This window comes from Agelaius tricolor, unplaced genomic scaffold (assembly GCF_023055355.1).
Source record: "Agelaius tricolor isolate 1412-34295 unplaced genomic scaffold, bAgeTri1.0.p SCAF_3, whole genome shotgun sequence".
NCBI classification, from domain to species: domain Eukaryota; kingdom Metazoa; phylum Chordata; class Aves; order Passeriformes; family Icteridae; genus Agelaius; species Agelaius tricolor.
In genome coordinates this window covers 55,005,314-55,026,597 of record NW_027269263.1, presented here as the reverse complement: position 1 = coordinate 55,026,597, position 21,284 = coordinate 55,005,314, and the positions used below count along the sequence as shown (strand labels likewise).

Sequence of the window (21,284 nt, the reverse complement as noted above, 5' to 3'; positions counted from 1 at the left end):
CCTGCCGGGGCTACCGCAGGACCCGGGCTCTCTCCGGCGCTGCCGCCCCCCGTCCCGCTCCCCCCGCGCCGCTGGCGAGGCCGTGGCCGGAGGCGGAGCCTGCTCCGCGGGGCAGGCGGAAGGAAAGGGCCGGCCGCAGCCTGGGGCGAGCCGGCGCGTTGCAGGGCTGAGCTCCGCGGACCCGCCGAGCGTCGGGGAATCAACGGTACAGCCGGAGCCGAGCGCCGGGGGACCCAGAGTGAACCCGGAGCCGAGCGCCGAGGGACCGGTGCTGCTGAAGCCGCCGCTGCGGCCGCGCCTCGAGCGATAGCGGTTGTGGCCGGGGCGGCGGCGCTGAGCGGCCGGGCCGCTGCCGGTGCCGCCCCGCGCGGCGCAGCCAATGGTGGCCGGCGGGGCGGGCTGCGCCGCGCGGGGCTGCGTTGTGCAACGCGCCGCGCTTTGAAGGCACCATCACCCCTGGGAGGCAGCGCTCACTCGGCATCTGTCACGGCAGCGCGGCCGGCGGCGGGCCGGGCCCCGCGCCCCGATGAAGACCCGGCGGGACCGGCCTTCCCAGCGAGCATGAGCCAGTCGCACTAGGAGCGGCACGTAGCGGTGCCGAGGCGGGCAGGATGGCCCACATGCTGCATGCGGCAGCCCGGCGGGTGCAGTGGAGCAGGGCGGGCGCCGCGAAGAAGGCTGCGTGCCTGCTGGCCGCGGCGTACGGGCTCAAAATCCTCTACCCCATCATCCGCGGGCGTGTGAAGCGGGCGAGCGGCAGAGGCGGCGCGCACGATGAGACGGGCCGGGCGGTCCCGCACCGCGCCGGCAGCCGGGGCAGAACCGCTCCGGCCGTGGACGCGGAATTCTTCAAGCAGCTGCTGGAACTCCGCAAACTGTTCTTCCCGAAGCTGGTGAGTGCCGAGCTGGGCTTGCTCTGTCTCCACTCGTTTGCTTTGGTATCCAGGACTTTCCTCTCCATCTATGTGGCCGCCCTCGATGGAAAAATTGTGAAGAGCATTGTGGAGAAAAAGCCCAGGAGCTTCATCTTCAAGTTAATCAAGTGGCTGATGATCGCAATCCCAGCAACTTTCGTGAACAGCACCATCCGGTACCTGGAGTGCAAGCTGGCCCTCGCCTTCCGCACGCGCCTGGTGGATCACGCCTACGAGACCTACTTTGCCAACCAAACTTACTACAAAGTGATCAGCATGGACGGGCGGCTGGCCAACCCTGACCAGTCCCTCACCGAGGACATTATGATGTTCTCACAGTCTGTGGCGCATCTCTACTCCAACCTCACCAAGCCCATCCTGGATGTTGTGCTCACCTCCTACACCCTCATCCGCACGGCACGGTCCCGGGGGGCCAACCCCATCGGGCCCACAGTCCTGGCTGGTCTCGTCGTCTATGCCACGGCCCGTGTGCTCAAAGCCTGCTCGCCCAAGTTCGGCAAACTGGTGGCTGAGGAGGCTCACAAGAAGGGCTATCTGCGCTTCATACATTCGCGCATCATTGCCAACGTGGAAGAGATTGCCTTTTACCGAGGGCACAAGGTAAGGAGGAGGGAAATTGGAAGCACTGGGGTAGCTCCTGCAGTGCCATAGTGGACTCATGCTTCCCCTGATGCTCTTCTTGAACATTTTGGGTCCCTCTGACATTTAAACTTGTTTACAGCTTGGCACTTCCCATTTCTTAGGAAATGCCGTCTCACAATCAGTGTCTAGGGGGAGCAGATCACAGTTCCCTTGAACTCTGACAGTGTTCTGGTTTTGCAGATGGACCTTATGCTTATCTAGAAAACTAATCTACATTGCTATGTTTTCCCCACCCAGTCCATTCTGATTAACTTTTCCAGACTTCTTTTTTCCAACCATGGGGATGAACCACCATATTTATTTCAGCAGAAATAGCAACCAAGGCACACCAGAAGGTCTAGGGGGAAACTCTGTGATGGCTCAGAGCACGCTACAACCTTTGACATTCTTTCACATAGCCAAGCAAAGATGTAGTCACCAGTCTTAAAATAGCATAAGTACAGTACTTCTGCAATCACAGTTACATAAACTAGTAGCTTGTTTTAAAGCCACCTTATTAAGGGACTCTTCATATTTTTTTAGAAGTAAATTTTGGCTGTAGTACCTTTCAAACACAGTTGGGAAAAAAGTTGTTTCATGCAAGTGAAAATGAAAGCTGGAAACCAGCCTGAAGTATTACTCTTTCAGTTCAAGCAGTGATTATATAACATTAATGGTTTATTTTTGTAGACACAATCGTTCTCAAAACCTGCCTGTAATAGTGTTTTAAGTGCAGCTAAATTATACATTTTCTCAATTCCCACATAAATGGGCTTGAACTGAATACATATTGGCTTGCAACTGTCTTGACTTGTTAAACCTCCTGGGATAATTCTCTCTTCCCCCAGACTGCTTGCAAAAACAAGCAGCATTTTAGGAATCAACTCTGCAACTTTAAGTCACTGAAGATAATTGATTCCCAAATGCTTTCCAACATAATTTTCAGTTGCTGTGAAACTCTACAGCTGCAACTTTATTAAAAGGACATGAAATCAATCTTATTATGGTTGTTAGAATGAACTGTTGTGACTGCTATGTTTTTCTTGTATGTATTAGAGATCTTAAAAGAGTTGAAAACCTGCCAGTGTTCTGTCGAGGAACAATGGTGTAAATAAGAACCAGGTCCACTGACTTGCATAAAGCTGTGCACTTTTGCTGTAAGACTGCAGCACAGTGAGTGTGAAGTACCACATGGCAGATGTGATTCAGAAGTGACAGCTCTGGGTACCTGATTATTTCTTCTACACATGTGAATGTATCTTGTACTACATGTCCATCTTTCATGGTATAAATTATTTTATTATTTTAACCATAGGTAGAATTGAAACAACTGCAAAAAAGCTACAAGGATTTGACAGATCAAATGAATCTCATTTTGTCCAAACGTTTATGGTACATCATGATAGAGCAGTTCTTGATGAAGTATGTCTGGAGTAGCTGTGGTATGATCATGGTCGCTGTGCCCATCATCACCGCAACGGGATTTGCAGATGGTGGTAATAACATCTTTTTTAACATCTAATTTCTTAGTGTTTCTTTAAAGTTATGTCCTCAAAAGACGGTAGTTCCCTTGAGTGCTGTTCACATTGGTTTATTTTTCACAGACTTTCTTACAACATCTGTGTTTTATGTATAACTTGCATAGCAAGTCAGCTGAGCAAATGATCCAACTTGGAGTGTGTGATAAATAGTATGAAGTCAGGACTTAGAGGATCCTGGTATCACACAAGATTGTAATGATTATTGCAGTCTCCCTTTTCATTAGTCACTGTTGGAATGGCAAGCTGATTATTACTGTATCTCCTTTTGCAAAATGATACTGTGAACTTTAACACAGTGCTTATCTTCTCCTTCCATAACCCATAGTGTAATTACAGATAATTATAGGTAATTTTTCTCTTATTGTTGACCTGTTGGAAACCGTTGATTTTCCCTGACTCCCTAGGAGAAGAGAAGGTAAAATTCAGGCTAGGATGGTAGCATTTTTGACATCCTATCACAATTTTCCTGGGGGTGAAATGAGATTCAAATAGTGTTGTTACTGCAGATGCTATTAAAAAAAAAAAAAAAGAGAGAGAAAACAAGAGAGAGCAAAAAGAAATGTGTTAAGGAGGGCTGTTGGTTAATTTAGTTTAACAGGCTTCTTCATGCACAGTTAGAACTTAATATATTACAAATTACATAGGATTCCTATAACATGAATCCTACAAAGTCTTCAGAAGGATCAGTTCTGAATTGTGTACTTTGAATTAGGAATGAGTGAATTCTTTTCTGTGCAGTAGTTCTGTTCCTTTCATGGAAGTTATATTCCAAATGAGGACTGTCCAAGTGGACAAGCTTGGTGTGAGCTGTGGCTTTGTGCAGTGCCCACGTGGTTTAGCTGTCCCACAAAAAAGTTGTGCCAGAGCAGGGCTGGGTGCTCAGCTCCCTGAGCTGCTGCCCATCACGTGCCTTAGGAGGGCACTACATTAGCACCCTGGCTGGCATCCTGGGAACAGCTTCAAAAATATCAGGATGTCTTGTTCCAAACTGGAGAGGCCGTACAAAGGCATTTAACCTCACAGTGAAGGTTATCAGCACAACAGAAAAAGTGATAAGGGTCTTTCTGCTAAGAAGGGAGTGAGTACAATCAAGAAAAGGAGCATTTAACCACATGTTGTAAATATCTCCTTGGCATTAGAGCATGAATAAAAAAGGACTTGTACTCATGCTAAACTAAATAACATTCCTGTTACTCATGTTTGTTCTTTTGTTAAATACATTTCAAATGTGGGAGAGAACAAAGATGCACCAGTGTCTCACATTGTAAAGCAGAATTATATTTGCTACCAGCATCCTAAACTATTAAAACATGGGGTTTATTATTGAGTCCTGGGGCTTACCATAATGCTGGTTCACAAACATAATACTGGCAGCACCATCAAGACCAGTGTGAGGTATTGCAGGTATTCAAAGAATCAAGCACACCTGAAGTTACCATGACCTGCTTGGGAAAACAGTGCTTTTTGCAGATCACACACAAATTTGTTCACATCTGAAGGAAGTAGATTTTTTGTGTTAGGATAAATCAAAAGAGTCAGGGAAATGTACAAAACTGGTACCATGGTGAGACTTGAGACTACTGGTGTAAAGCCAAAAATTTTATACACTTCTTCAGGGAAGAGAAAGAAAAAGTAAAACAATAATTCTTCAGTAATAAGAAAAAAGAACAGTGACAGTATCTTTGAACAGTAAGAAGAACAGTAGCTTTGACAGTGATATTTCTGACTGAAATTTTAAAATAGTGTTATATTTTTCAGTGAAGAATTTAGGTGGCAAAGATGAGATTTCTCTTTGATAACATTTCTTATTCTTTTTGTATTAAACAATTCACATTCCAAATGTGTCTCAGTTTATGGAGAGTAACTATTTTTTGAAGCAAGGCTTTAATTTCTCTAGACACAGTGAACATTTATTTTTGTTTATAAAATAAGTGTGACGATCAATTAAATAAAGGAAAAGGAAAATGGAAATGTTAGATTCTGTGTGAAACAGAGACAGTCTGTGTGTTAAAATGTGACACTTTCAAACACAGGAGGCCAGCCATATGAAAAATGTTTTGTACAAAAAGTTCAAGAAAAATTATATTGGTGGGTTATATAATAGAAGAGTATGTCTTTTGGGCCTGTGAAATGCTCATACATTCTGTATAATTTCAATTTTTTAAATATCCCTATTCTGGCTGATGCAGTGGCTTGTAGAGATCCTTAAACTCTTGCTAGATGAGCTGGCCTGGGTGCTGGAAGCAGCCATCAGTAAATATTGCATTTACATGAAGGAGGAATGCTGCATTACTGCAGTTAAACCATACCTGGTTCCTAGATGATTTAATTGTGGTGGTTTTATATACCATAGTCTGCATGTGCTATAATTGCAACAAGATCAGCAAAAACTGGTTGTGTCAGAAGTAAAAAAATTCAAATCCTCTTTTACTAATGAATTTACTGAATTCTCCCTATTCACTAAATGTATTCTTTTTGGAGTGGAAATAACTTTTTGAAGTGAGAGCCACATCAGTAAGAATTTTGTAATGTCTCCTTTTCAAGAGCTTTTCTATATATTTTTTAAAAGCATGTGTCTCAGTGTGTCTCAGCAAGATTGCATACAACTAGTTGACAGTGTGCTGATGTAGAATTGAAGTGAGAAAACATCATAATTAAACCCAGGAAAAATAACATAGATGTTCTGTGTGTGTGTATATATATATATATACACACACACACACATATATATGAAAAGTTATGATGTAGCAATTAAAATTTTTTTTCATTAATTATTTCAGTGAAATACAGTGAAATAATTATTTCTAATTATTATTATATTAAATAATTATTCCAGTGTATTTTACTGTAATAATAATTAAATAATTACTGTATAATTAATAATGTATTATTATATAATTAATTATATATCGAATAGTTATTCCAGTGTATTTCTCTGCAATATAGTGTATTTTAGTGATCTAGTTATGTAGGAATGCCTTTATGGATATGTAAATGAAAACAGAATAACATTTAGATTTAACTAATAAACACAGAAAGATACATCTGGCTTTGGTACTGCCTGTAGATTCTCAGACACCAGATTTCTAGAATCTGATTTGTCAGGGAAGTGAGAGTAAGAAAATGCTGTTTGCTCTACCCTTGCATTGCTTGACTTAGCCCATGAAATTTATGGTTGCGTTACACCTGCAAGGAATTCCTCCTAGATTTTCTTGATCATGAGCACTGTGGAAACATGGGTGTTGGTAACAATTGCTAGAACAGGAGCCACAGTCAATCCACCTGTTACCCTGCCTAGCACGATTCCTAGCATCAGCTTAGTTTAAAAAAGAAGCTTAAAAAAACTTTACAAACTCAGGAAAAAAATAATATCCTGATCCCATTCTGCAAAAGATTTAAGCAGTTTATGGATATACATATCAAGTTATGTGATGCAGAAAACCCTTTAGATCTTTAATTGTAAATCTTTTATTTGGAAAGATTTTAAAAGTGGTTTGCTACACCACTGGTTTACTACACCAGTGATTTGTAGTTGCAATTATAAGCACTGAAACAACATTTAGCCTCAGAATAGTCAGGCACTCCTTTTTAAATCTTGTTTCCTTCAGAAAACAAACCTTGCAACTTGAATCTGTGGGACCCATGGCAGCAAAATGGTGTGTGTAGATATGTTAAATATACTTACTTTTCACATATCTTCTATAAATTCTGCTAGTGTTTTCTCCTTGCCTAATGCTGCTGACATGAGACAAATCTTTTCTTTGGAGCAAGAATATTTTTGTTAACAGGATGCAGTGTCATAAATGAAACCTCACAACTTTGTTCTGAGGTCAGATGAAGAGAGAAACTTCATTGTGAGGGAGAGTTATCCTATTGAAACCATGCCTTTGATACCAAGAGAGTTTATTGCTTTCTTACAGAAATATAAAAGTGTTGCCAGATTTACACAAATGTGAATGGTTCCTTCTACATGAAGTCAGTAAATAAGTAACGTTGAAAATTAATAATCACAAAAATGTTAAAAATGTTCAAAATCTGTTTCAGATCATTGCTTAGGTTTCACTTTTTTCATATTTTGAAAAATTTATGTTGCAGGATGATATATTAAAAGGACAATGATCCATATAGATAAATAACAGGATGTGTTGCTTAACAAGATGAATTCCATAGGCTCCCACTTACTCTTTTTGACAAAGCTGTGGTAGTTACATTCACTTGTTGTTTCTGAAAGGTTGTCTTCATGGAGTTAATTTTTTCTTAAAAAAAGAAAAAGCCTGCTTTGTAATAGCTCACATTGCAATAATAATTAAGTTTGTAGAGATAATTATCAGCAGGCTATTTTAACAAAACCTTTTTTTTTTTACATTCAGAATTGGAAGATGGGCAGAAGCAGGCAATGGTTAGTGAAAGAACAGAAGCTTTTACTACATCACGAAACTTGCTGATCTCTGGAGCAGATGCTATTGAAAGGATTATGTCTTCATACAAAGAGGTACTGTACATCCTGCATGCATGAAACAGAAGAGGAAAAAAAGAAAAATTATTTGCATTTAATATAAAATATTTTTAAAAAGTAATGCAGTTTTTAAAGACCAATTCTATCGCAACTAAATCCATGGAGATATTTGAACTGGTAGTTTGATATTTAGGGTTAAGTTCACATAGAGTCTAAAGTGCACAGTTGCCTGTATGGTGCAATGTGTAGATGTCATTTTTAATACTTGTGTTCAGGTGTCATCAGAGTGTAATAGAAGTTCCTGGAATGTCAGTGATAAAGGTTCAAATTCCTCTTCTGTTTGGAGCATAGACCTGAATTTGAGCTGTCTGTCTTCAGTGTACTGGGACTCTTCTGTTGGAACTGTCACAAAAGCATGTAATAGTTTAATTGTAAGAGTCTTTAAATTGGGGATTGGACTAGAGTCTTCTAGTCCAATCCCCCCCCTATGCCATGAGCAGGAACATCTTCAGCCATTATTGGATTGCTCAGAGTCCCATCCAACCTTACCTTGAATGTTTCCAGAGATGGGGTATCTCCACCTCACTGGGCAACCTTTTCTGTATGAAAACCAAGGAGAATTGAGTATTTATTTCTGGGCCACTTAAACTGTAAGGCTGTTTTCAGTATCTTGTGAACCTGTTAAATTGTAAGTAATTTTTCAAAATAGAGAAATTTTAGCAGGAAAAAGTTCACTTTGGGAGTACAAGTATTCTTGAAGTACCGAATGTTAATCTAGAAGATCAGAGATGTTATTTCAGGTCCTTACCCAAATTCCAGTAGAGCTATGCTTTAATCTATTGTCTCTCCTGTGGATTTCTTTAAATGCCAGCTGTTAAGCCACAGAAAAGTGAGTCAGTGCTGTTAATCTCAACATTTCCTTCTGAATGTTTGCTCTTCATATTTGAATTGGTGTTTGCTCATCCCTTTGGTGGGAACCCCTTTTCCCAGTGGAGTGCAAGGAGGAATGCATTAACTAGGCAGCTAATCAAAGACTATGGATTCTGTTATTTGGAATCCAGCCATAACAGCCACAGCTTTGTAAATTGTCAGAGGAGGGGTAGTTTGGCACCTTCAGATACAGACTTTATTTGGAATCCAGCCATAACAGCCACAGCTTTGTAAATTGTCAGAGGAGGGGTAGTTTGGCACCTTCAGATACAGACTTTGACAAAGCCAGTGTCTGTGCTGTTTTCAGAAGTCCGAATGGGCTGTGATTTTTAACCTATTCTCTTTTAGCTGTTCCCCTCCTTGATCTCTGCTGTCAAGATACTGCTGGATAACCTGTCATACACTGATGTAAAACGTGTTTTGTTTTATATAATGTACATGAGGAATTAGAAAAACTGTGGTTTTATTTTTTTGGCAAGCAAGTAGTAGAGGAAGAACTGAAAAATAGTAGAGGAAGAACTGAACAAACTCACTTTGTCTATAACATGGTAAGATACTAATCCAGACAGCATGAGACAAAAGAGCAGTTCTATGAATTTCCATCTTAATTTTACATTTATGCTTCTCATCAAAAGACTGCAGTACTTCAGCCACATTGTCATTCCCATTTTGTGATTCAGGCAGTTTCCAAAGCACAGTGTACTTCAACCCATGTCACGTGGTAGTGCAGTTCTTGCCCACCTCCTCCACCAAGGCAGACTCCTTCAAGTCAGTGTAATTCACAGTGCAGATGAGGTGGGATCAACTTTTCTTTGCAGTCAATAGTTTAGGTGGTTGTATTTAGTGTTTGAACAAAATGAGTTTCTACAATCATGGTATAGAAGCTTACTACACGTTATCGTTCTCCTGGGGCACAGCTGGTAGGAGTTTCATTTGGAAATTAAATTCACATGCAGGATTCTCTCTGTCATCCTGGTGAAATTATGGCCATGTGGCCAGAGCTAGCACTCACTTCTGAGTCTGGCACAAATAGTGAAACTTAGAGGAGAATTATGGAACTATTTCCAGTTATTTCAAATAATCTTGGAATTATGTACACCATAGTGGGTGAACTCAGTCATGGGGTGTACATATTTAATCACAGCAGGCCAAGGATTTTATAATCTTGATCTGATTTTCTTGTCCTCTCTGCATTTTGTATAAAAATGTATCCTTTTAAAGCCATCTAATAATACATTTAAAACAAAAGGCTTTGGTTTAATTCTTTACCACCAGCAGATGGAGGCAGTTCTTTGGGAGCTCTTATATAGCCCATGAATATGAAGTTACAAGTTCCAGGGATCTGTTGTTTCTGTCTTCACCAGGTGAAAATTGTGACAAATGGACCAAAAAAAACAAAAGAGAAAAAAAAGCCCCTTTAAGAGATGTCACCATCTTAAAAATGCCCAGTTTTGTTTTAAGTTGTCAGATTTAGCATGCAGTTGACAGAAGACTCATTTCTGGATTGTACTGTATTTCAGGTTAGGGTGCCCTGATGCTGCCTCTTTTACACAGAAAAGCACACTTCTCCCACAGGAAGTTTCAGGAATACAAGCAAGTAAACATAGCAATTATAGATGTCATTTTTTTCTCACTTCTGTGGACTTCTATTTTTGCTGGAAAATGCAGAGATTTTGTTTTTTTCTTGTGTACAAGCCTCTTTGTTTTCAGATACGTTAGTAGCTGTTCTCTGTTCATTGAAGACTACAGAAATGAGCAGTCTCCACAGCCTCTTCATTTATTGGAGTTATCATGGCTTACATGGGCTTAGCTCAGCTGTCCTGTCTGCTGGTTGGTAGGAGCTACAGGTGGCATATGGGTTAGCACTGCATTTCAAGGAATGAAAATCAATGGGTCATGATCAGCATTGTTGTTCATGTTGATCTTTGGCCAAACATTTAATTTGTAGAATTTGTGAAGCAGACTGAAATGAGGTGTTTGTTGTTTCTCAGGTCACTGAGCTCGCAGGCTACACCGCCCGTGTCTACAACATGTTTGCAGTCTTTGACGAGGTGAAGAGAGGCATCTACAAAAGAACTGCTGTTATTCAAGGGTCTGTAAACAACAGCAGGAGTGAAGATAAGGCAGAGTTACACATTGATGGGCCCTTAGAAATCAAAGGTAATTAATTCATATTTGTATGAATTTCCCAGGGGTGGTGGGGGAGGCATGGAGCAGTGGGACGGGAGGTGAACAGAGGTTTTTTTTCTGTAACTAATCAGCCTCTCAGCCTTATTCCCCAGAGATCATGTTGCCTTTCATTTTAACCCCCTGCTTCCTTATAACTCTGTCCTTATGGTGTGCTTTTCTAATACACAAAATGGCTCAAGTGTTTTCTGTAAAAACTTTCAATGAAAAGGCATTTCAACTATACTATTATATGTGATGGTGATGGTAGTATTCTTACGCTGACAGTGCCTGTTTTCCTCAGACCATTCATTTTTTTTCAGAAAGCTGAGACTGTAACATTTTCATCTTCAGCCATCATATTATTTTGTGTGAGGTAGGAGGAGAAAAGACAGATTGGTTCTGTAGTTTTTCCCAAAAATACTATGTTTTCCATGATTAAAGATCAGCCTGTGCTCATTTTTTCATAATTTAGTGGGAATCTTCAACTGAAAATGATAACTTTACCCTTGTCCTCACCTCCCAAATGATCTGATTATATATACACTTTTTCCCTCCTGACCTGTAGTAAACCCCATGGACCTGGGTAAGGCCCCATGGAGGATCGAACAATAGGAACTGCTGAGACAGCAACATAAGTTCCTGTCTCCCTGACCCCCGCCCCAAAGCTTATCTCTGTAACCCTATAGGCTATGTTACTTAACCCTTACTATTGGTCAAGTTTGGATTCCCCTTAACCCTATAAAAGGGGCCTACTTTAGCCCATTTGACAGAAGAAGAGCTGTCCCTGGGACCCTTCACAGACTCCCCCAATAAACATCGCTGTGGAACACCAGGACCTCTCCTTCTCCTCTCTCATTGTGGGCTGCAGCCTCAGCCAAGGGCTCCCTACCTTAGCAAGCAAGAGCTGAGATCCTAAGAGAGCTTGCAATCACTATAGAGTTGATAATCACCAAGCTTGCTAAGGGGGTTAGCCCGCGACGTCGGCCTCGAACTAGCCTAGCTTTGGGCACCCTGTCCCCCTGAGGACTGGGCTCCTGGGCTATCTTGCACTGCTTGATAATAAGGCCAGATTAGAGGCTTTATTATACTGACCCCATCCTCTGTCTTCTGGTGCCACTGTCTTTCTGTCTCCAGCCTCCCTGGAGCATTTTCTCTGTACATCCATTCCTTATTGTGCCACCTCTCCCTGCCTCTTGCATCCAGCTTCTCTCTGAGGTACTCAAAGGCAGCTTTTGCAATGGGTTTTTCCTCATTTTCCCCACATAGCATTTCTGCTGCTGCCCTCTGTGGTGTTGAAAAGCCTTGTTCTCTTCCTTTAGCTTTTGAAAAGTTAAGCCTCAGTAGAGTTATAGGCCCCAAAGGGCTCTTTGTGAAATAACTTCTTGCAGCGATTTCAACAGTGCTGCCCTTCAGCTCACATTTCTCAAAGGTCCTCTCACAAGGTTCATTATAACAAAGTGTGATGCAGCATGGTGGATAGGTATGGAAATAGCTGATGTCTTAATATGATAGATCTTGGTAGTGCTTGGCTGATGTTTAAAGAAATGACATCTTGTAACTGTTGCATGTTGTCATGTACATGAGACAAGGTTTGTAGTTCCTGGAGCAATGAAGTAATCTGGGGTCTCTTTTTAGATAACCAAAACCAAATACAGTTCAGATATGGAAGTGTGCTCTTCATGTTCCCTCTAGGTCTACTATATCTAAACCTCACTCCTCTTTTCTCTGCAACCTTTTCCCAAGATTTCATTCCCCTACAGTCACTTTTCATCCAGTCTGAATTCCTCCTAAGCCATGGTGACAAGCATTTGCTCTTGTGCAGTTGTAGCTCTCAGAGGCAGCTAGCCAAGACCAAGCATTGTGCACAAGGATTTAAGAAGAATTTAGGCCAGATGAATCTAGGCCACAGGCTCCACATTTTTTATGACAAGTGCTATTGTAATACTGGTTTTCCTCCTTTCTTTTGGTTGCAATGCTTCAGAAATCCCTGAAGAGTGGATTGTGTGTGGATAAAAGTGCACGTGCTCACATGCCTGTGTGTGCCTGCATTGTTAGAGAAGAAAAATCTTAATATTCTGCTTCCCCAATGGCTCTTTCAACACATAATACTTACTGCCTTTTCAATCAGCCAGTATAAGTCTTTGTAACTAAGCAGCGTCTGTTTTGTGCCTTGCATTTACTGTTGTCAGTAAGTGTGAAAATATGAAAATAATAATATTTTACAGATAACAATATTGCCTTACAGCATATTTAATAATTCAGAATTTTAAAAATTAAACAGAACTTTGTCCATCTTATACAAATACTGTCAAATTGTGTTTCTGATTACACATAAATATACTTTAAAAGCATGTTAAAGTTGCAATCAAATGCTGTGAAATTAGGATTAGGAAATTAGAATTAAGTTTACTTAATTCTTACTAGCTGACTATATTTTATCATAGATTTATTTTAATTACAGTGTCTCCACTGTATCAAAGTAATTTCTTTCTACACTTTTCCCCCATAATCTTATGCTGTTTTAAGTACAATTTATTTTACGAAAAAAGAACACTTGGACTGATACATGGCATAAAAATTTCTGCCCAGGTTGTTATGGTTTGGCAAGTTAAAATCAATTGAACAAAGAGCATCTAAAGGAAGAATGTAAGACTAAGCTTAAGTGAAGAAAATGCTATCAGAGCCTTCTATACTTAACAAACTAACTTGGTCTTTGTTACATTTTTCTTTGTTCAGATTAGTTTAAGTTATAAATAAACAGCTATCTAATAGAAAGAGAAATGTCTTTCCTTTGCATCTTGTCTATAAAGGTAATTGCTAATATTTTTCTAGGAATCTAACTGTTTGGCTTCTGTTGGATAAGACCATTAACAGCTGTCTGAGATGTTAGTTTCATTCTTTTACTCTTTCCAGGGCAGTTAATATCAAAATCCTTGTATTACAGAGTATCCAGATATCCAGTAGAGATTGTATATTTAACTTGCCAGAAATCCAAATGCCAAGTGTATCTACCTGACTGAAATATTTCATGAGTTCCTGCAAATACTTACAAGACATGTTTACAGTGTCTGTGGCATCAAAAAGAGATGGAAGCAAGCCATTAAATGTTTTCTCCTTTGCTCTCGTTGCTGGAGGAGACTGAAAGGTGCTCCAACTTTCAGAGCTGGTAGTGATTCCTAATTAAATCCTCAAAGAAGGTTAACTGGTTTGCCTGTGGCTAAGGCTGTCCTTGAACTTTTTTACTGCTTGATATTAAACAGCTATTTAAAGCAGAATACAGAAACTAGAAGTAGAATTTGAATGAACACATCTTTATAGTGCATCACATATTTATGATGCCTAATGTGCATTTTGTTTAGGATCAAATTTGGGTTTCATTGCACATTCTTGGCTACTGCTGACAGTGTCTTTTGGACTAGCTAAGATTTATTATCCAGGTTTTCCAATAGGGGCACCTGGAGCACATAGAAAAGAGCTGTCTCAAGCTTGAAAATAGTCCTTGCTTGAAAATATACTCAGTTGTGCACAGAGGCTGTCACAAGTGATTGCTTAATGGAGGGTTTCAAAAACTCTAATTTTTGGGTTTTTTTTATTTCTAGGGAAAGTAATTGATGTTGATCAAGGAATTATTTGTGAAAATGTTCCTATAATTACTCCGAATGGCGATGTGGTGGTTTCCAGACTAAACTTCAAAGTAAGATGATATGCAAGAATCTTCTGATTGTTGCCATCACATTAACATAAACAGCACAGAATTCATATACCTTATGTTAAGTACTTGGAGGAGCATATGGATAAAAGGGGAAGTCCAGAAAGGTAGGCATAGTAGCTCAATAGAGGCAGACATGTGGAGTTTTTCCTGCTCAGAGAAAGAAAAGGGAGGATTTCTGTTGCTGTTGCCAGGTGAAAAACTGACCTGAGATTTTCAAAGGTGTCTGTGAGAGTATGCATCCACCTTTAGTTAAATTCAGTCAGATTGGGGTGCTTTACTCACAAAGGCTCCTTTAAAAGTCTGAGGCCAAGCAACAGTGAAAAAATGAAACCTGTAGTTTTTCCTGATCACCACAAAGAGCAGTACTGACTAATAGCTGACAGCATAGTTCATTCACCAGTCCAGTTGGGAAGCATTTATTCAGCAGAAACTTGTATTGTTTTTAAAAACCTATTCCAGACACCTCTGGGTACCTGCTCACAATTTTAATGAGTGACCTTTACTGAATTATTCCCAGATGTATCCTGTTCTGATGTGCAGATGCTGTTCTTTTTAAAAAGAGTTGAAGTTATCAGAAATAAATTTAACAATTCCAGCACATCTTTTATTTTAGCTAAAGCAGGATTTTCCTTTTCCTCTGAATTAGGAACTAGGAGGAAATGGTCCTAGCTATGGCAAAACTTGCAACATCTTCAGTGTAGGAATTTCAGAATTGTAAAATTATGACCTTAAGATCAAGCAGACATCTCTATGTATTCATCTCAAGAGACAGAAACAAAGAAAATACAGAAGTCAGTATATTTCTGTAAAACATAGATAATGACATTGTGATTATGCATAAAGATACACTCATATATACACAAGGTAATAGTCAAATGAGTAAAGAATATCTCTTGTCATCATAGCCAAGTTAACATAGGCAGTTTAGTGGGAAATGGCAATGTGAAATAAATTTTCCAAATCACTTGACTGACCTCCCATACCTGCAATTAATATCACAGATAGGCAAAATACTCTTTGAAACACTGTTAACACCTTTGGACCTAATCTGCATTAGAACAATTGATTCTGACTGTGATGTATTGATGCTGTAATGTAATCATATTGCATATTACATTACGTGTATATAATAGTATGACATATTACTATAAATATTACTACCATATACTACTGTAAACATTAATTTATAGAGATACTCAGATATAAAGGAGATTATTTTCATTATCTTTGCCCACATATTTTATCTAATGCTACTACTTCCAGAATACATGAAGCTAATCAATGAAATTGGTTGATAATTTTATATAAATGCTTATGTAATCCCTCTTAGGGGTCTTGGAATCTCTTGTGCCACATACACTGTGTAGTAATATATTTGCATTTTCATCCCCTTTGCAGGTCGAGGAGGGGATGAATCTTTTAATCACTGGACCCAATGGCTGTGGAAAGAGTTCTCTCTTCAGAATTTTAAGTGGTTTGTGGCCTGTGTATGAAGGAGTTCTCTACAAGCCCCCTCCACAACACATGTTTTATATACCACAAAGGTATGTGTCTTGCTGAAGGTGGTGCCTCTTACCTGGTTACATGAATTTTGACCCTTCTTCTCATATTTCTAATCTGTGATGTGTACATCCAAGTTAAAAGGTGGTAAGCACAACCTCAGGTGTATGAAGTGTATTTATAAGAGATCTTTTCTCATTGGTGATGCAGCATCATTAGTCATTGGAAAGGGCTCACATACACTTGTGTAGGAGCCTGTGTTCCTCAGATGGCTGAAGTCCTGGATAGCTGGGATCGTGGGAACAGACTGGAGTCTGAAAGAAATTTGAAATAGACCTAGGGTATCTCAAATCTGATTTCTTTTAAAACCAAGGATCGAAACAAGTGAGAGTGGTTTGATTCTTAAGTGTCAAATAACCAAAACTTAACTTTGACACTGCAAGACCACTATCCAATCCAACAGTAACTGCAGATTGCCTTTTTAATAATATGTGCTCATTTCACTAATGGAAGCTTGGCTTTGTTGTCCTTTCTTTGTACTCTGACATGCTGTTGGACTCTCAGTATATACTCTTATGCAATTGGTTCTAGAATATCTCCTTAGAGACCTTTAACTATGTTGTTTTGCAAAAGCAAAGTCAAACACTGAGTCTTTACTTCCTGTAGTTCATTTCTTCCCATGGGCAAAAGAAGTATTTGTGATAGCAATTTGTAGCCTTGTTTTAAAAGTACAAGATATTAAGATGAATGGAATATACTGAACTGATTAGTAGATTTTCCTTGCTGCAGGTGAAGCTAGCAAAGAACACTGCTCTATGATTTTTTCAAATATCTGTATAATTTATTGCTAGGCATTGTCATTTTTCTGATTCACTCAAGACTTTTATTCAGGAGTTTGGAGCAAAATACTTTATTAAATGTTTTTCAAAACATTATTTCAGAACACCCATTGTGCAGAACATTCTTAAGACTGGTTTACTCAGTATAAAAGATAATCTGAGTTTTTTTCTTGAAGAAAATGTTGAGTTTCAGCCACTTCCTTCCTCTGTATGATCCCAGCCCCTATTCAGATCAACATCTGTGGCTGGCTTCCTTACAGCCCTTTCCCTTTACTTACATTCCCTTTATCCTGTGAAAGCAAACAGACTCCTGTTGCATTCAGGCAAATTTGCCAAGGTGCTGGTTTGAGGGGATTGCATCACATCTGCTGGGATTTCATTCCATAAACGTGGTTCTTTGTTAGCTGCTTCCCCTAACTTTGCAGTGCTGAAAGAGTTTGTCCAGCAGACATCTTCTATGAAACATTTCAAAAAGTTTTAGTCAGAATTCACCCAATGTCTTTGCATCCCTCTATGACCAAAGCTGTAGGACTGGGGATGTGCAGTGTAGGGATTGGCATATGCAGTCCATCCTAGTAGGATCTCCAACAGGAGTGATGGATCCTTGCAGCATCCAAGGGACCCTGCCTTAGCTCTCTGGCTCTTTGTGAGCTCTGTGCTTCCCTTCTGCAGGGACAGAGCAATGTCTGGGTAAATGGGCCAACAAGGAGTGACAGAGAGAGCTCTTCTGCAAAAGTGCCACACCTTGACTGTGGCTGAAGGTTCTGAAGTCTACTCTGGAGGACAATTCAGCTGTGTCAGAGTGTGTTTTGTAGAGTCAGAAGTGTGGCCTGTCACTCATAAGTGTCTCGTATTTGGACAGGGACTGAGACTGAACCTTGTAGGGATTTCTGGGTGAATGTGGCTGAAGGGGTTGATAAAGGACAGCAGTTTGTTTGGCTGTCCTTGAGGATCTCAAATTGGTTTTTTGCCCAGTGTATTTGTTCTTTGGGCATACAGAGTCTTCAATGAATATCTGAGATATTAAGAATTTCTTAAATTGAAGTTTGTACATTTCAGGACAAGATTTGCCACAGATCTGCTGGAGTTTTAGGGCTTTTGTGCGCATTGCCTTACATGGTCCAGGCTTTTCTCTTTTTTTGCTCTAATCTACCTGTGAGTGTTTTAATAGTTATTTTATTTGTGGCCTAAATACATCACACATTCACTTCGGTTTTTTTGTCTGTCCCTGGCTCTAGTATACATTTAGAATTTGTGTACTGGTTTGTAAACTGTCACCAAATTAAAGAGGTTTGTTTTGTAAGGTCCTGCTGGTGCAACCATTTTACTTATTAATCCTGTGCAAATTGCTGCTTTATCAGGATTACCTTCTGTTTATCTTTGTCAGGCACAATTCTATGAATTCTAGACTGAAGAATAGAGTGCCCTGCCTACATTTCATCATGTTTGTATTTCATCATAACCTTAGGGAAGATTGTTCCTGTCAATCTGGAAAGTGTCCTGGAAAACGTTTCAGACTGACAGGATCTGGGAGGTGGTAGGATAAGATCAGCCTGGCATCAGTCTACCTCACTGTTTTGTTTGCTGGGTAGGTGAAACTGGGCTGCAGCAGAAAGCTCTTGAATTGGTAGATGTCCATCAGAGCAGCAAGTTAGGATGACATCCCTGTGTTTGTGTGTATCCATTACATCTGTGGTCTAAGAGCTTTCCATTAGTGGACACAGTTACCATTGAAGCATTGGCATTCCTGTGGCTGAGTCTAATTCTGCATCAGCCCATTTTGAGTCAAGTGAGTGAAACCTCATCTGTACACATGAATGGTGGAGAATACAGTGACTGCTGAGTAACAAATACTCCACAGTAAATAGGAGCTCACTGAAAAGATTATCTTTTCATTTCTGTTTTTTAATGTTTCAGCATAGTATTCCAGAAATGTGTGGGAAATCATGTGTCTTTTTCAAGTTCAAAAGCTACATACAAAACTATGATTTATTAAAATATGAATTAGCTCATTGTGTACTCCAAATTTCATCCACACTGCAGGCATTTGGTAGTTAGCATTACTTAGGGGTTTGTAAGCTTTAAAACAGAGCCTTAAGAATTCCTGTGTTTTTGGCTTTTTAGATTACTTAGCATAATTATACTGCTGTTTTATCTTTTGCTGTAAAACATTGTGAGGGTTTTTTTCCTTCCCTTATATAGGACTAGGCCTTGCAGAATTGATCTGTAATCAGTCACAGTTTTGGTGGATGCTGATGGGACAAACTGGAGGCAGGGTGAGAAAAGCCCAGAAATTTCAAGGCTCTGCCACTGTCCCTGACAGGCCTGTTCAAGAAGAGAGTGGGCAGAAGGGAGGGCAGGCAGAAGAGACAAAGGCTTGAAGAGCCTTTAAGCATCATTTGGTGCCTGAAGCAGCTTGTTGTTTCAGTGCTAGAACTGGTCGCACCTCATCAAGTTGTCAGATCTCATAGGAGACTCAGTAACTGGCAGAGTGGATGTTCTTACCCCTTCTCCTACTTCTCTCTGTCCCTCTTTTGCAAAGTAAAATTCATGTGTGTTAACCACCTCTTTGCATTCTTCTTTGAATCCTGGCCAAGAATTTAGCATGAATGAAAAAATAAACACATGTCACTCTAGTTGGTGAGGAACCATGGTTCAAATCAGAATCCAGAAACATCATTTTAAATAATAAATAATTAACAAAAGTATGTAGTGGGTCACATGAGTACTGATGCTGAAGGTATGCCACACACAGAATCACTAGGTTGGAAGAGACTTTTAAGATTGAGTCCAGCCCATGCCACAGCACCTCAACTAAACCATGGCACTGAGTGCCACATTCAGTCTTTTTTTAAACACATCCAGGGATGGTGGCTCCACCACCTTCCCGGGCAGACAATTCCAGTACTTTATCACTCTTTCCATAAAAAACCTTTTCCTAATATCCAGCCTATATTTATTTCCCTTGGAGCAGCTTAAGACTGTGTCATCTTGTTCTCTCAATTGCTGCCTGGAGAATCCCCACCTGACTGCAACCACCTTTCAGGAAGTTGTAGAGAGTGACACAAGATGTACCTGAAGCACTCTGGGAATTAGCCTTTCACAACCTATCTGAAAGTAGCCTATTTCTTCAGACTCTGCCCTACTTCTACTCTGTTGGTCTTACACTTGGGAGGAGACTCTTCACTCCCTCTTCATGGAAATAGAGAGCTCTAGCATGCAATTCCTCCTAGCATTTACTACAGCCTTTCTTGCTCTCCAACTAAGTCTCAGCTTTTTCAGTTGTAAGGAAACAGATTCTACATATGTTGGCTCTCATTTCCTTAGTTTGATTTAAATGCCAGCAGAATTTCACAGCTGGATACTTGCAGGTTACATTGACAACAGCGCAGAAATATTCCTCAGTATCTCTGCACTCTAAGTTGCCGTAAAGCTCTAATTACCACTGAGTTATTGATATAAATTGTTAATAATTTTCTGCCTGCTGTGTCATAATGTCTTATTTGCATGGAGGAATGTCTCATGCATTCTCTGTTAGTTCCATAACCTCTCGAGTCTTCCTAGCACAGCACATATCTAAAATGTTCTTCAGCATTTTCTCTTTCTTGAGGACTGATTCCCATAGAGCCTGGAGTAATACATTGTACTTCTTTCTCCTCATCCATTGCCACTGTTCTTTCTCTCCAGCTTGCTTTTACTGTAATTTGGTTATTTTTGTGAGAGGTGTGTTTCTCCAGTAGCATGCATGGTTTCTTTGTTATTCTGTGTGCCATTCTAGTAGAAGACCTACCCACTTTCTCAGCAGTTACAGCAATGGTCCAATTCTGTATTCTCTCTCTCTTGCTCTTGCTCATTCAAGTAGATCTCTTACATTTCTTTCTTTCAACACCAGGGTCATCAAATGCTAAAAGGGTGGCAACCGAAGATTAACTAGTGTCAAATGTTGTTTGTTCTTTGCCATTTAAAATTTATATACCTATGTCTTGCTGCCTTCTTAATAATGCTAGGACAGTCTGGAATAGAACAGTTTAAAGGTTTATCTGGCCCTTCTAAGCTGTTTAGTTTTACATACATTGGCTCTATTTCTGGTATTTTATTTGGGGTTTGTTTACAAGTCTTTTCCTGTCTGGCATTTTTCCTTCTATATTCTAAAAATATCTTTGGATACAAAACAAAATTACATCAGCCACAGAGATATTTTTCCTCTCCTTACCTCTATTAAGTAATCCAAATGTCTAATGTGATTTGCCTCAGGTAGTCCAAGGATATTTATCATGTGGATGAATGAAGCAAGAGTGTTTCAGTTCAAAGTGATGTAAATAATAAAGTGATAAAATAAATTTTACATTATAAGCACATGAAAATTCAAAGATTATAGTGCAAGTCAAATGTTGTTTTAAGCACAAAGTAGTTAGTAGAGGCCACTCATCCTGAAACAATTCTTGATTATGTAAACAATTTAATCTTTCAAAATTGCTGTGTTTCACTTTCAGATACCCTATATGACATACAGAAGTTTGTGCAAGTGGAGTATGTATCTATATGGTTCTTCTGTATCAGACTACTTTCTTGTTAGTGTGT

At 40.0% G+C, this 21,284-nt stretch overlaps 1 protein-coding gene across 1 annotated transcript in view; it reads left to right on the top strand.

Annotated features, from left to right (window-relative positions):
- The first annotated feature begins 411 nt into the window (after nt 1–411).
- ABCD2 (ATP binding cassette subfamily D member 2) overlaps nt 412–21,284 on the top strand; it is a 44,214-nt gene continuing 23,341 nt past the window's right edge. The window contains exons 1-6 of the mRNA XM_071423887.1: nt 412–1,535; nt 2,872–3,052; nt 7,468–7,589; nt 10,475–10,643; nt 14,252–14,346; nt 15,763–15,908. Coding sequence (XP_071279988.1) covers nt 612–1,535; nt 2,872–3,052; nt 7,468–7,589; nt 10,475–10,643; nt 14,252–14,346; nt 15,763–15,908 — 1,637 coding nt within the window. The 5' untranslated portion in view covers nt 412–611. The remainder of the gene's footprint in view (nt 1,536–2,871; nt 3,053–7,467; nt 7,590–10,474; nt 10,644–14,251; nt 14,347–15,762; nt 15,909–21,284) is intronic.